Below are 15,231 nucleotides of genomic sequence, written 5' to 3'. Positions count from 1 at the left end.
GTGGAGCACTTGGAAGGCCCTGAGTTCAAAACTCAGTACTGCCAAAAAAGAAGGGAGAATCAGGTAATCCAAGGATCTAAGATGCCAGTATAGAAACTGCACAGATCAGGGGTCATTGACTGAGGAGACCTTTGCATAGTGAAAAGAAGCAGGGAGGGATGCTGAGTGTGAATGAGACAGTATGCAACCACAGTCTGAGACACAGGAACCTCTAAAAAACTGTGTGAAGTAAAAGACACCAGACACAAAAGATCACATATTGTAAGGCTCCATTTATATGAAAAATCCAGAAGAGGCAAGTCTATAGACACAGAAACCAGATTGGTGCTTTCATGGTCTGGGTGGGGGAATGGGAATGGGGAGTGGCTTCTCCATAGGTACAGAGTTTCTTTGGGCGGGTGACAAGAGTGTTAGAATTAGATGGTAGGCAGTTATTCAACACTGTGAATGACCTAAACGACTCTGACTTGTACACTTTGAAATGGTCAATTTCATGTTGTGTGAAACATACTTTAATTTAAATACATACAGGAGGAGGCACTACAGTGAAGAGTTTGGGTTAAAAGTCAGAATGTGATGTTGCTCCTTCACAAACTGGCACTGTGACCTCAGGCAACTGATGCCGTTGTCTGACCTCCATTACTCATCTGTAAAGGGGCAGAATCATTGCACCCACTCTGTGGGGCTACTGAGGGGAGGATTCAAGAGAAATCATGTGCACAGCCCTTTAGCACATATCACAGAGCACATGAGGTTGATAAATGGGGACTGTGGTTGTTCTAAGCAAGGGAGAAGCCACTCAGCATGAGCTATGGTCTGAAAGGCACAACTACAGGAAGACCACTTAGGGCTTCAAAGAGCTGCAGCATGACAGAAGACTCTAAAAAGTTTGCCATAGTGAGCAACTAAGGATGAGAAGCTGCTGGTTTTACAGTAGGTCTCTCTTAGGTGAAGGGAGCCAGGAGCCATTTCCTACAGAGGTGGGGACACTTAATGACTATGAAATCCTTTTGCCCGCTTCCTTCACGCCATTTAAAGTGGTAGGAAGCGGATCTGGTAAGTTGGAGGAACTCTGCCCAAACCACTCTCCCGGGGTGTGAGATCAATGTCCTTTGGAGCCACGGGGCTGGCCAAGGAGAAGTTCTGGAGGATGGTGGTAAAGAAGAGGAACAATTCATTGCGGGCGACGCCTTCACCAAGACAAATGCGCTTCCCTGTGGAAACAAAGGATCAGCCATGTGGGCACTTAGAAAGTGCAATGTTCTGCCCAGTTTCATTCCTAAGCCCAGACACCTGTGTCCACTTGCAAAAAATGTGCATGTACTTGGCCTTTAACCTGTAATCTATGGTAGTATTTTAGGGGGTTCCCAAACCCTCTGAAACTGGGTGCAGAACTTTAAATGGGTGACCCATGCTCATTGTTCTGAGACAAAGTTTTTGGCTTTTGTTATATTTTCCAAGGGTTCATTGGCCTCACAGGAGATCAGGACCCACTCATGGTTGGATGTAGGGTGTGTACATAAGTATGCACACATTTCTGACTTAATGTCCTTCATTTCTCATATGGGGGACATGGCACCCATCCCATGGGGCTGTTGTGGTGGTAAACTTTACCTTTGTAGAAACTCTTATATTAACCCTATATGCACCCAGGTATAGTGGTTCACACCTGTAATCTAAGCACTAGGGAGACTGAGGCAGGAAGACTAAAAGTTTGAGGCCAGCCTGGGTTGCATAGCAAGTGCCTTTCTTAAAAGAAATCTTATTCGTGTAGCTTGTGCTTGTTTCTGGGAGTGTATGGAGGTGGTATTTCTGGAACTGCATATGTGATGCTCTCTGGATTGTCTTCTGGCCATAGCTTGAGATCTGTGAGCTTCAAGAATTCCCCCTTCTCCTGCACACCCCCACCCCAGGCATGATGGTGCAAGCCTACTTATGAGGTGGAAGTAGGAGGATCAAAATACAAGGTGTCCCCAGTCAATGCACAAGACCCTATCTAAAATATAAACTTAAAAAAAGCAAAAATTGGGGCAGGGCTCAAGTGTCACAGCATTAGCCTAGCAAGCCTGAGACCCTGAGTTCAATCCCCAGTACAGCACCAAAAAAACTCCCCCCCAAAATGTTCATACAATTATGAATATAACTGAAGGACATGTAGAAGGGTTCTATGACCCCACCAGATTCTCAGAGCTGTAATGAACCTGTGCTAGTTTATAAACCATGGACTTGGAGTAGAATGAGAACAAAGGGAGTCTGAAAGTTTTGATGCTTCTTAATCTGCTAACTGGCAACCTGGGAAAGCCAGGTCAAGATTTCCAGGTAGGTTTCCAGGCAGCCCTATACTTTACAGGTTGTTGGAAAATTGTGCCTCCATGGGGAAGGGTAAACATCCTTTTGGCATCTCCAGAATTCAGGAGACAGGAGGGTTTTTTAAGAAACTGGTTGTGTGATCAGATTTTCCCACAAGAGCTTGATGCCTGCTGTTTCTCTCTCAACATACCCTTTCCTTCTTGTCATGTCTGCTTAGATGTCCTTTGATATCTCTTTGGCACTAACAGGCTTTTGGTTCAGTCTATCTTTCTTTCTGCCCTGGGCAGTCTGCCTCTGCTTAGTCTATACCTGTCAAGCACTGTTTTTTGTCCATTTTCTTTTCTGCTAAAAATACCTCTCCATTTTTTCATTCTTCCTCTTCATGCCCAATTTATGTCTCTCCTCTCTCCCTCTTCTTCCTCCTCCTCCTTTTCCTTCCTCCTTCTACTCTGTCTCCTCCTCTCTTCTTGCTCTTCCTCCTCCTGTCTCTCCTTATTCCTTTCTCTCTGCTTCTATTGCTTCAAGTTCAGTGTCTATCTACTATAAGTTTCTCTTTCTGTCATGATATTCCTGTCTCTGTCTCCCTTTATCCACCTCTCTGTTGCATTCTCATCATCTCTCCATTGCTAACTTATCTGTCTCTTTTTTTATTTATCTACATCTCTGCCTCTACTTAAACTTAGGTTAGGGCAACTCAATGTAGAAATGACCCACATCACACCACCCATAAGTTCCCTACTCTCAGGGAAGAGGAAATGAGGGAGGGGCCCATTGCTCTAGACAGAGGAAGGAGCAGGGTCAGAGCCCTGACTCACTGAAGTCACTGGGTGAAATTCAAGCATAGGAACTTGATTCTTGGGCCTTTGTTCTTCCCAAAACAAAGAAACCTGGACATAGGGCTTTTACATGGGTAAAATTCATTTCATTTAGCACTGAAGATTTTATTTAAGTTAAATTAGGCATAATGGTGCCTCTGTACATAGCAATTATAAGCTAATATGTAAACAAACTGATTCTAACAAGTTACCAAGTCTCAGCTAATCATAATAGTCAGCATTAGCCAACCATAGCCTGCAGACGTTCAGACCCATCCAAATAAGGCAAAAGGGGAACTGTAACTAATCCTGCTGTTTCTGTGTGCCCACTTCCTTCTGTCTATAAGCACTACCTGCGCACTTTGCTGGTGGAGCTCTCTGAATCTTTACTGGTTCAGGATATTGTCCAATTCAGGAACTTTTGCTGAAAAATCCTCTATGAAATTTAATTTGTATAGTTTTATTTTTCTTTTAAAACGTCAAAGAGTGGCAAGTGGAAACAGGGACAAGCCTGTCAAGACACGCCTCAGCTCACCAGTGTTCAAGGATGGATACAAACTCCTCCCTCAGCCTTCAAGGCCCTGCCCAGCTAAGCTATTCAACCACATCCCCTGACCTTATCTTCACCCCAGAGCATCCTACAGCTTCCGGGGCTTTGCCCTGGCTGTTTCCTCTGCCTGGAAAACATTGTCTAGTGACTGATCAATGCTTGCCAATTTGACCTCACCTGAGAAATCAGTTTCCCATGTTAACTCTTTCTCTCTTACTGGTCAAAATTAGTCAGTGTTTACCTCATATTTTATTACACAATTAAAAAAATAATTGCCCCCTGAGGATTTTTTTTGGGTAGTTTTGGTTTTGAACTCAAAGTTTTATACTTGCAAGGCAGGCACCCTACCACTTGAGCCACACTACCAGCCTTTTTGTATTGGATTTTTTTGAGATGGGGTCCCAAGATCTATTTGCCTAGGGCTTGCTTTGAACTTCTATCCTTCAGATCTCTGTGTCTTGAGTATCTAGGATTACAGGTATGAGCCACTGATACTTGGCTTCCTAGAGCATATTGCTTTGTGCCAGGTAGTCCTAAGCACTGGGCATGCATTAAATCATTTAATTAGATTATTGTTGTGTGACAATTTTGTGAATGTCACCTATACTCCTGGACTATGAGTTTCCTAGGGCAGAAACAGTGTCTCTGATTTGTGTGTGTGATTTGTTTGATGCATTATCATTAGCCTCCAATACAGATGGGCTTCTTGTGGTTTATACACTAGCAGGGGTTCCTTATACCTCTGAGAATCTGGTGGGAACCACAGACCCCATCTGCATCTGCATGGGTCTTATTCACAATTCTATGAATATTTCTGGGGGGCTAAGAAAAAAGGCTGAAACCCAGGTGTGTTTCACTTGTTATTTTTTAAGAAAATGAATTTCCTCAGGTTTAGAGATTTTTAATATTTGCCCAAGGTCCTTCTTACCAAAATGTGTCTTCAAGACGTAATCTCACTTCTCAAGGCCTCAAGGCCCCATAAAGTTTTAGTGAAGAAGGTTGGGATACCTCAGGTAAAGCAACTGGAATATATTAAGTACCCAATAAACAAGGACCTATTATTGTCTGTCTCAAGGAGAGGAGGGGACCTGCCATCTGGTGTCTGGGAAAGTGATCGAGGGTCCAGCTTACCTATGGAAAAAGGAATAAAAGCATCATTCTTCTTAAATGCACCATTAGCATCCAGAAAGTGTTCAGGGTTGAAGTCATCTGGTTTTTCAAAGTACTGTGGGTCGTGGAGAGCAGAAGTCAGGATGGAGTAAACTTCAGTGTTCTGGGGAAAAGTCATAAGATCAAAAGATATTGCTATTTTCTGGCCTCCATGTGCAAAAAATGACAGATAAAATGAAACAAAGGCAAGGGATTTACTGAGTTTCCAACAGCGGGGTGATGTTGAATTTTAAGAAAACTGAGACCCATATATGAAAATGGAAAATTGAGACCTGTTGAAACTAAAAGAAAGAAGACAGAGAGAAGGGAAAACTGAGAGCCAGGAATGATGACTCAGGCCTTTTATCCTCACTATATGTGTGGCTGAAATTAGGAGGGTCACAGTTACAGGCTGGCCACATCAAAAAGTTCACAATCACAATAACCCACCTCAACCATGAGTGAACATCTCAGCTGTGGCAAGAAAAATAGAATAGGAAGATCATGGTCCATGCCAGCACAGGTGAAAAACAAGATCTTATCTCAAAAATAACCAGAGTAAAGAGGGCTGGAGGTGTGACTCAAACAGTAGTGCTCTAGTCTAGCAAGTGCAAAGCCCTGAGTTCAAATCCCAGTATTGCCCCCCCAAAAAAGAAAGGAAAACTGAGGTGAGGATTCCCACACAGAGAAGTGGGAGCTAGCTGGTCTCACCTTGGGGATGATGTACCCTCGGAATGCAGTGTCTTTGGTGACCATGTGGGGCACACCGAAAGGGAGGAGATCTGAAAATCTCTGAATCTCATGGATAACTGCATCAGTGTATGGCATTTTGTTGCGGTCATCGAGAGCTGGTGGGCGATGTGAGCCAATCACTTCTTTGATCTCCTTTTGGACTCTTTCTGCACAGAAAAGGGGGACAATGAACCCCACCTGCATAGAGGCATTACAGCAATGATACTGTGGATTTCTATGGATCAATAACTCATGAGAAACCTTAAGAAAAACATTAGATCATTGATGAAGCTCAGATTAGTCAGTGTGTGGTGAGAGCAGGAGGGAGAAAACAAGAATTCACCCTTTGAAATCTAATGAGTGTTGTGCATTATCTCCCCACATGCAAAACTACACACACACACACACACACACACACACACACACACACACACACACAAAATTTTGCATGGAATTTTATACTAAGAACTCCAGGCTACCAGTCTATCCTAACTCCCCTTCTAAGATAAATGGAAAACTAACTAATATTTATTACATGTGCGTTACAGGTTAGGTACTCAACTAGGTGTTCAGGAATATAACAGTGGAACAAATCAATAGATTAGTCCATGAACAATGGTACAGTTAGTAAGTATATCAGTCAATCAATCAATGGACAAATCAATTAAGTATGGAAAGATCACTGAATGAATGAAATCAACAAACCAATAAATGGATGTATATATTCAACTCATCAATCAATAGATGATTCAATTAATGGATCAATTAATAAATGGCTTGTGGACAAATCAATGAACCCAACTAAGAAATAATCACATGAATGGTAAATTTTTGAAGGAACTTTTTAATGAATCAATTAGTGAAGATAAATAAGGGAATAAGTAAAGGAGTAAACAAAGGAATAAATGAGTGGGTGAACTGAATGATAAGTTATGAAATAAAATAGCTATTAAATGGATAAATAGAGGAATGGGTGGATGAATGAATGATGAATTGAAAGACAGGTTGTTGGGAGGAGTAAGGAATGAAACCTAGGGCACAGCATAAATAAATGAGTTAGCCAAATAACCAATGACAAATAGTTCATTCATCACTATTCCAGGGATCAATTCATGAACTGAAGAATAAAAATCAGTGAATGAAAGTATATGTCCTGGGATGCACTGTAGATGAAACAATCAGCAATTATACAGGTGAATTAGTCAATTAATAGATGGATGATGTATGGGATAATGGTGAGTGGATAGAGGGATAGATAATGGATAGATAGATGCATGGAGAGATGGATGTATGGATAAATGGACGCCTAGCTAGTGTGAGGACCTTAGTTCAAATTCAAGTGCTGCCAAGAGAAAGAAGCCCATGGATAAATGAAGGGATGGATAGATGCATGCATACAATGGACCAATCTTTAAGTAATAGTAGAAAACAATGTAAGAACAAGCAGAAAGATTCTTCAATCACCCATCCATTAACAGGACTGGCTCAGTTTGCTCTAGTCTAAAGCCTGCAGAGCTCCTAGATAAGAGACCAATATTGCCTCTCTCAGCCCTAGACCCACCTCTGCAGCCAAAGGGGAGAAGCAGAACTTCCCAAATGGCTGTCCATGGCTTACCTGCAACATGAGGGTACTTGAGCATGAGCAGGAAGCCATAGCGGAGAGTGGTGCTGCTGGTCTCGGTGCCAGCAAAGAAGAGCGAGAGCAAGGTAAGTATGAGGTTCTGGTGGTGGAACTCAGTGTTCACGTTGGACTTCTCCTGGTTCCAGAGGGGCAAGAGGGAGAGGGAGGGTCAGGGGACACTGGAGCCTCATTGCAGGAAGGTGTACACTCTCTTTGGACACCCTCCCTCTGTTTCTGGGTCTCACACTATCTGGTCTACTTTGTGTTTCTCTATCCTGAATGCATCCAACCATTCATCTTTATCTCTGTTTCTCCAGCCTCTCTACTCTGACTTCTATATCACTTTCTCCAACCCTTGGTATGTTTCTCACTTTCTGTCTCCCAGTCTCTTTTTACCTTGTGGGTCTTTTCTCCTACTTTTTGTACCTTGCCTTGTAATTCTTACTCAAGTAGTCCACCTTCTCTCTCTCTTTCCCTCCCCGTTCTACTTCCTCCTCTCTTTCACTCCATCCCTTCTGTATCTCCTCCCTTCCTTCTACCTATTCTTTCCTCCCATTCTCTGCTCTTTGCCTCCCCCTATTCTCCTTTCCTACCCCTTCCCCTTCCTCCTTCTCAGCTCTCCTCTCTTCCATGCAGATCCTACTTTCTCCATGCGCAGCAGGTAGGAGTCAATGAAGTCTCTTGGGGAGCTGGGGTCCAGGGTTGCACGGTGCTTCTCCACACTGTGGCCAGTGAAAGTTATGATTTCCTGCAGATTTTTGTGGATTTGCCTGTGTGTGCCAGGAAAGTACTTTAGGAAGTCAGAGAAGAGTTCAAACATCTGCAAGAAAGAAGGGGCTGTGAGATACACCTGAGGATGGCTATATGTCTCAGGGAATAGACAGCACTCAGGCTGCCAGAGTGGCTCAAGTAGCAGAGCACCTGCTTAGCAAGCATGAAGCCCTAAATTCAATCCCCAGTACCACCAAAAAAGGGAGCACTCCTAGGCACCCATACCACATGGGAAAACTCTCTCTGTACTTCTCCCTCTCTCTCACTTCTCAATTTTCCTTTCTCTCCTGAGTCTTCATTTTCTTGATGTCTCTCTGACTCTATTTCTGTTTTCCTCTTTCTTTCTATCTCTCCATCTCTGTTCACCATCTCCCCCTCCCTCTAGATCTCATCCTCTCTGTTTCTCTCTGTCATCCCTGCCCCTCTTCCAGTACACTTCCACTTTTGAGTCCCCAAATGGAAACTTTCCCCCCTGCCCTGGATGTTCCCCTCAGTCCCACCCATCCACTCCCTCCTCCTGACCTGGCCATAGAAGGAACTCATGAGCATAAACGTCTGATAGAACAAATCCATCAGCCGCAGGAATTGATGGTCCTTATAGTCAAATCGTTCTCCAAAGACAATGGAGCAGATGATGTTGGAGGTGATACACTGGAAGAGGAAGGTGGGGTTCAGGAGAGCTCCTAGGAGAAGGAGGGGTCAGGACATGAGATACAGAATCAAGAGTCTGAAAAACATTTGGCTGCTGCCCCATCTCTGTGTGACTGCTCTCCATTGTTCAGTAATAAAAGATAAGAATATCAATAATAACTAACACTCACAAGCATGTATTATGCGCCATTCCCGAATCTAAGCACTTTACACATTGTTTTATTTTTAATTCTCATCACAACATCATAAGAACAATGCAATTCTATTATTACTCCCCACACTGTAAATGGATAAACACAGAGGTTAAGTGATTTGACCAAAGTAACACAGCTACTCATTACTGGGGTCAGGATTCAGACACAGAAGCTGAGAGACAGAGACAGGGTCTGGAGTGGGCAGGGTCGTGTTCAATCAAGTGCTTGTGCAAATTTAAAGGCCCTGACACCTCCATCCCTATCTATCACTCTTCCTTTCTCTCCTCTTTCTACTTCTAGGGCTCTCAGGTCTTCCAGGAATCATTCTTCAATTGTGACGTGATGCCCATGTATGACAGGCTCAGTCCTTACTGTTGTGGATGGGAGAGGGGAGCTAGAGCCTAAGAACATTAGGTTTGTGTGGCTGATTCTCTCTGGGTCTCACCTGTTTGTCTTCTCTCACTCTTCTGCAGATCTTCCCCTGAATCTTGTCTGTCTTTCTTTATTCTCTGTCTCAGTTTCCCTCTGCCTTTCTGACTCTCTTCTACTCTCTCTCTCTCTGTCCTTGTATGTCTTTCTTTTCCTTTTGACCTCTTCCTGTCTGTCTCTCCTTCCTTGTTTCTCTGTGTCACAGTGCTTCCTCCTTCCTTCTCAGTCTGTCTATCACTATTGCTCCCTTCCAGCTTCTATACTGACACCTCAGAGTCTTCTGAGAAATGCTAGTGAGAAAAGGTGGTGGACACCTGTCAGAATGACTACAATCAAGAAAATAAACAACATGGGGTAAAGATGAGGGGAGAAAGGAATTCTTATTCACTGTTGTTGGGAATGCAAATCAGTGCAGCCAGTATGGAAATCAGTATGGAGTTTCCTCAAAAACTAAAAATAGAACTACCATATTATCCTGCTATACCACTCCTGGACATACATGCACTGGAATTTAAATCAGAATGCAATCAAGATACTGCACACCCATGTTTATATCAGCACTATCACAACAGCCAAAGTATGGAATCATCCCAGGCACCCATCAATGGATGAATGGACAAAGAAAATGTGGCATATATAAACAATGGAATATTATTCAGGTATGAAGAATATGTAGTTTGCAGGAAAATGTATGGAACTAGAGATCATCATGTGAAACAAATAAGTCAGACTGAGAAAGACAAATATTGCATGTTTTTCTCATATGCAGAATCCATGCTGTTTAAAATGACATGGAAGTAGAGGGGGAACTGTTTGGAAAGAGAAAGAGGACTGGCATGAAGAGAGAGAATAGAAGTTAATGGGAAGTGAATATGATCCAAGTACATAATATACATATATATAATATAAACATATATATACATATACATATTATATATATTATTTATAAATGTATATACATATATATAATCCATAAAAAAAGAAAATGAGAGGCCGGGTGCCGTGACTCATACCTATAAACCCAGCTACCTGGGAGGTAGAAATGAGAAGAATTGGGGTACAAAGCTAGCCCGGACAAATAGTTTTTGAGGGGATCTGTCTTGAAAATACCCAACACAAAAAGGGCTGATGGAGTAGCTCCATCAGAGCTACATCAGGGTGGTAGAGTGCCTACCTAACAAGCACAAGAGCCTAAGTTCAAGTCCCAGTACCTCCAAAGCTAGTTTAAAAAGAAAAATGAGAGAAAGAGGCACTAAAAGGGGGGCATGTCACCAATATGCCCCCCTTACAGAGAACCCACAAGTTACAAAGTATGTTCCTCTGGCTGCCCAAAAGCAGAGCACCCCCACCTGTCTCTTCGTTCTTTGCCCACTCACCAGCACTTCCCCAAGGTAAGAAAATTATACTTTTCTTATTTCTAAATGCCTGTCATTCCTCCTTTTCTCTTTGCTTTCTTTTACAGAAGCTCTGTTTTACCTTTGGCACACAAAATTAATCCATGAATTGGTTTCTCTGAGCATAATTAAGCAACACACTAACTCAACATTTCTTGAATTATTCTTGCACAATATAAACTTCCTCTCTCAATCTCTCTCTCTCTGTCTCTGTCTCTCTCTCCTGAACCTCTATCTCTATCTTCATATCTCTGTCCATGTACACCTCTGTCTTTCTACGGTTGTGTACCCATCACTCTCTTTTTCACTATCTTTGTTTTCTTTCCTTCCCATCCCCTGAGACTTACCCTTGGATTTCCGCAGCTCCTCCACCAGGCACTGAGCCTCCTCCTGAATCCGCTCCTCCACACTCCGCTTTCCCATCCCGAAATCCCTCATGGTAGCCAGAGAGAAGCGCCGAAGGGCCTTCCAGCGTTCCCCATTGGCAAAGACCACACCTGGAGGCAAAGTAGGCATGGGTTACAGAGGAAGTTCAAAGGATACTGGATTCCTCCCTATCCCTTGTCCTTCTTTCTCATACTTAACTTCTCTGGATCCCACCCTCCATTCCACCCCCTCTTGGTGCCTTTGCAACCCTCACCATATCCCTGGAAGACTTGCTCAATAGTGGCAATTGTCCCTCGGCCAGAGAACGCCTCGGCTTGGTCCACCAGGGCCTCCCGTATGGTGTCTGTACCAAACAGCATCACCACAGGCCTACGTCCCAGGTACACTGTGAACACATCTCCATATTTTTCTCGAAGCTGTGAAGCATAAAGAAACAAAGGTTGCTATTATTCATTACACAGTTTGTTGGTAAACTATTAAAAACACTCAGATACAGATTGGTAATTAGGTGTTTTCCCCCAGGACCCTCCACCCTAGGCTACTACTCCAAGGATCCAACAACTGAAGTGTTCATCCATGACCCAAACAGTATCTGCTGTGATTGGTTGGGGCCCAAGAAGTACTGATGGTTAAATATTTGTAGCATTTTCCTTGACCGTACCCTTCAATCTGTCCAGATAGTCCTTACATCTCAACCAACGAATCCTCTATTCTGTGTTCTAACTTCCACCTGCTTTCTGTCTCCTGACAACTTTCAAAGAAAATGACCCTGGCCCACTCACTGGGTAGACGTGAAGTGGAAATAATGGTCCCTTAGCACAATCCTGAAATATGAAAGATCATCAGTATAGTTATTTGAGAAACTGCTGGACAACTGTCAGTCTTTGGTGTCCTTGGAGAACAGATCCCAGGACCCCTTTTGATACAAAGTCCTCCAATACTCAAATCCCTTATATAAAGTGGTGTAGTGTTTGTCTGTAAACTATGTTTAGCCTCCTGTATATTTAAAACCTCTAGATTACTTAGATATCCAATAAAATACAAATTCTAAGCAAATAGTCATTGTTTAGAGAATGCTAAGAAAAAAGTCTATACTTGGCACATTTTTTCAAGCATTTACGCTCAAGTATAAAGCACATGGTTTGCAAGGGCAAAGTCCTTAGTTTAAACCCCAGTCTCAACCAAAAAAACAGACAATGAATAAAAGGGGAGAAAGGAGACAGTGAGACAGCAAGAGTTGGAGGGGGGCATCAAAGTGTGTGAGAGGAAGCACAGTTGGGGCCCAGTTACTCTGTGCAGGACTTGAAAAAAAACTTCCTTAAAGAGGGGCTCAGTGTGGGGAGGCACAGCTTAAATGGTAGACTGCTTGCATGGCATGCATGGGTTCACTCTCCAATACTGTAAAAAAAGAAAGGTTTCAGTGAATTGAATAGGAGATGACATTTTTGTCCAGAATTTACCCCTTAGCTTATTTCCACTTTCCTAAATCTTGTCACAAGTCCCATGCAGATGGGTGTGAGCACCATCTTGGCATGACACAACTCTAACAACATCTTATGTAATCATGTAACATGTAATCTTTACTCCCTTCTCTGTAATTCCTCTGAAGAGTCCAAGGGGTCCATAATGTGAGAGTCTGTGACCACTCACCTTGAAGTAGACAATGTATAAAAAGTAACCAAATACCACATGCCTTGACTTGACTGTATATAATAAATATATTCTATAATCACTAATCATTTGAACTTATATATTTGAACTGAAAATAATTTTTAAGTTCAAAGCAGCATTGGCATATACTCCTTGTACTCTGAAATATTTTCTTTGTTAAAAAACAATGGTGTAAGGACTTAAAAGGACTGGGGATATAGCTAGTGGTAGAGAATTTGCCTAGCATTGGCAAAGCCCTGGGTTCAATCTCTAGCACCAAAAAAGAAAGGAAGGAAGGGAAAGAGAGAGGGAGAGAAAGAAAGAGACAGAGACAGAGAGACACACAGATAGCAAGGGAGGGAGGGAGAAGAAAGAAAGAAGGAAAAAGAAAGGAAGGAAAGAAGGAAGGAAGAAAAGAAATAAGTATCAATAAATAAACCATTGAGACCAGGCATGGTGCTGTACACCTGTAATTTCAGCACTTGGGAGGCTGAGGCTAGAGGATCACCAGTTCAAGGCCAGCCTGGGTAATTTAGCAAAATCCCATCCCCCAAAATATAAAATAAATCAATGGGCTATTGATCAGGCAGGAAAAAGAGTCTATCAAAAGCCAAGGAATAACAAACCCAAGATTCAGAAGTGTGGTCTCTACAGTCAGAGGGAGGGGTCAAAAAAAGTCATGTCTACAGTCAGGGTTCCAGTTCTCCCATTGAGTCTGGGGTCAAGGACATAGGTTAACATTTTAAAACTATGTGATAATGAAACACAAAATCCTGTGTGCAAAGCAGTGATAAGGAAACCCCTCAACACTGCATGGGTGCCATTTGCTGTTATGGGACGTTGGATTTATTATTATTATTATTATTTTTTAATCATCATACGCTTTTTTTATTGTTTTATTATTCATATGTGCATACAAGGCTTGGGTCATTTCTCCCTCCTGCCCCCACCCCCTCCCTTACCACCCACTCCGCCCCCTCCCTCTCCCCCCCACCCCCTCAATACCCAGCAGAAACTATTTTGCCTTTATCTCTAATTTTGTTGTAGAGAGAGTATAAGCAATAATAAGAAGGAACAAGGGTTTTTGCTGGTTGAGATAAGGATAGCTATACAGGGAGTTGACTCACATTAATTTTCTGTGCTTGTGTGTTACCTTCTAGGTTAATTCTTTTTAATCTAACCTTTTCTGTAGTTCCTGGTCCCCTTTTCCTATTGGCCTCAGTTGCTTTTAAGGTATCTGCTTTAGTTTCTCTGCGTTAAGGGCAACAAATGATAGCTAGTTTTTTAGGTGTCTTACCTATCCTCACCCCTCCCTTGTGTGCTCTCGCTTTTATCATGTGCTCAAAGTCCAATCCCATTGTTGTGTTTGCCCTTGATCTAATGTCCACATATGAGGGAGAACGTACGATTTTTGGTCTTTTGGGCCAGGCTAACCTCACTCAGAATGATGTTCTCCAATTCCATCCATTAATTGATAAACACTCTCTACCCACCTTTTTTGCCACACTCCCTTTTCTTCCCCTTAGATTCAGCAATGGCTCAGGCCACTGTTTGCTCTGTGTTGTTGACAGATACAAAACCTATTGTACTGATGCCTCTGCCCTTTCTCTTTCCTGGAATAGGGAGGCACCCAAGGACATGGCAGAAGGTGGCAAAGGACAGTTACATTATGTACCCTGACACCTCTGCATGCCCACTTGCTTCTTCTAAGGACAGTGCCCAACACTGTCCAATTAAAGCAAGGTCTACCCTTGCAATCTGACCCACCATCCATCACACTCCAGCATATCACCTTGTATCCACCAACCTTACCACACCAGCCCTGACCCTGGAAGGAGTCCTTGGTCTTCCGTGTGTGAGTCTGTGTGCTGGTTGTGTTTGTGCATTTCCTAGCCCTGTCTTTGTAAGGTCTGTAGATGTTCAGTGTCCATATCTCCAGTGTCCTACCAAAGCAGGGAACAGCCAACCCTGAGGCCCCATCCACCTGTGTCTCACCTTCATGAAGGATTTGATGAGGCCTCTTCTGTCCATCTGCAGAATGTTCCCCACAAAGGGCAGAGGATAAGGGCCTGGAGGGAGGCGGCCACGATCCTTTGGGTGGCCCCTGACCAGAAGAAGCAGGAGGCCCGTGAGGAAAGCAAAGAAGAGGAGGACACTGAACTCCATGGTCCCAGTCTGACTGCTGTCCACCTTGCTGAAGCCTGGAGCTGGACCTTTTAGCCTGAGCCTGTTTCCACACCCAGTTATGTAACTTCATCTATTCCCCGCCTCCCCTCTGAACATTGTCTATGAGTGCGAACCCAGATGAGAGGTGCTGGGATCCCATACTTCTTGCTTGGTCATCATGTGACCTGCTCATACCCTAGCTCATTACCTCCTCCCTAGATGTTAGCAGAGATCTAAGAAACAGACACTAAAGTACAAATGAGTGTATGAGTTTGTGTGTGTGTGCATATGGGTGCACATGTCTATTTTGTGGCTGTGGGTGCTCATGAGCTTGCCTACTTAGTTTCATCTGTTTGTTTATACTGGTGTGCATTCATCTATCCAAGCCATCTTGCAACGGTGTGTGTGAGCT

At 43.2% G+C, this 15,231-nt stretch overlaps 1 protein-coding gene across 2 annotated transcripts; it reads right to left on the bottom strand.

The window, feature by feature from the left end:
• Positions 1-252: 252 nt before the first annotated feature.
• Positions 253-14,863, bottom strand: LOC109703253 (cytochrome P450 2B4-like). 2 transcript variants are annotated; one of them, XM_074057002.1, is made up of 9 exons: positions 14,649-14,863; positions 11,257-11,419; positions 10,964-11,113; positions 8,471-8,631; positions 7,821-7,997; positions 7,172-7,313; positions 5,536-5,723; positions 4,807-4,900; positions 253-1,214 (listed from the first exon to the last, which is right to left on the bottom strand). In XM_074057002.1, the coding sequence occupies exons 1-9, from the start codon at positions 14,817-14,819 to the stop codon at positions 1,033-1,035; spliced, it is 1,428 nt and encodes a 475-aa protein (XP_073913103.1). In that variant the 5' UTR covers positions 14,820-14,863; the 3' UTR covers positions 253-1,032. The 2 variants fall into 2 exon arrangements, with proteins under 2 accessions (XP_073913103.1, XP_020043984.2); XM_020188395.2 differs by having other exon boundaries at positions 432-1,214; positions 4,807-4,948; positions 14,649-14,862.
• Positions 14,864-15,231: the final 368 nt, after the last annotated feature.

This window comes from Castor canadensis, chromosome 16 (genome assembly GCF_047511655.1).
Source record: "Castor canadensis chromosome 16, mCasCan1.hap1v2, whole genome shotgun sequence".
Lineage (NCBI taxonomy): Eukaryota > Metazoa > Chordata > Mammalia > Rodentia > Castoridae > Castor > Castor canadensis.
The sequence above is the reverse complement of the archived record's forward strand: the minus strand, read 5'-3'. Positions and strand labels throughout refer to the sequence as shown.

Bases quoted from the DNA above. Each gene is read 5' to 3' on its own strand.
- LOC109703253 (XM_020188395.2), bottom strand. From the start codon at position 14,819: ATGGAGTTCAGTGTCCTCCTCTTCTTTGCTTTCCTCACGGGCCTCCTG. The intron at 7,998-8,470 runs GTCAGGAGGAGG...TCTTTCTTGCAG, and splicing joins TGAGTTCCTTCTATGGCCAG to ATGTTTGAACTCTTCTCTGA. The intron at 1,215-4,806 runs GTAAGCTGGACC...TTGTTTCCACAG, and splicing joins TTTTATTCCTTTTTCCATAG to GGAAGCGCATTTGTCTTGGT.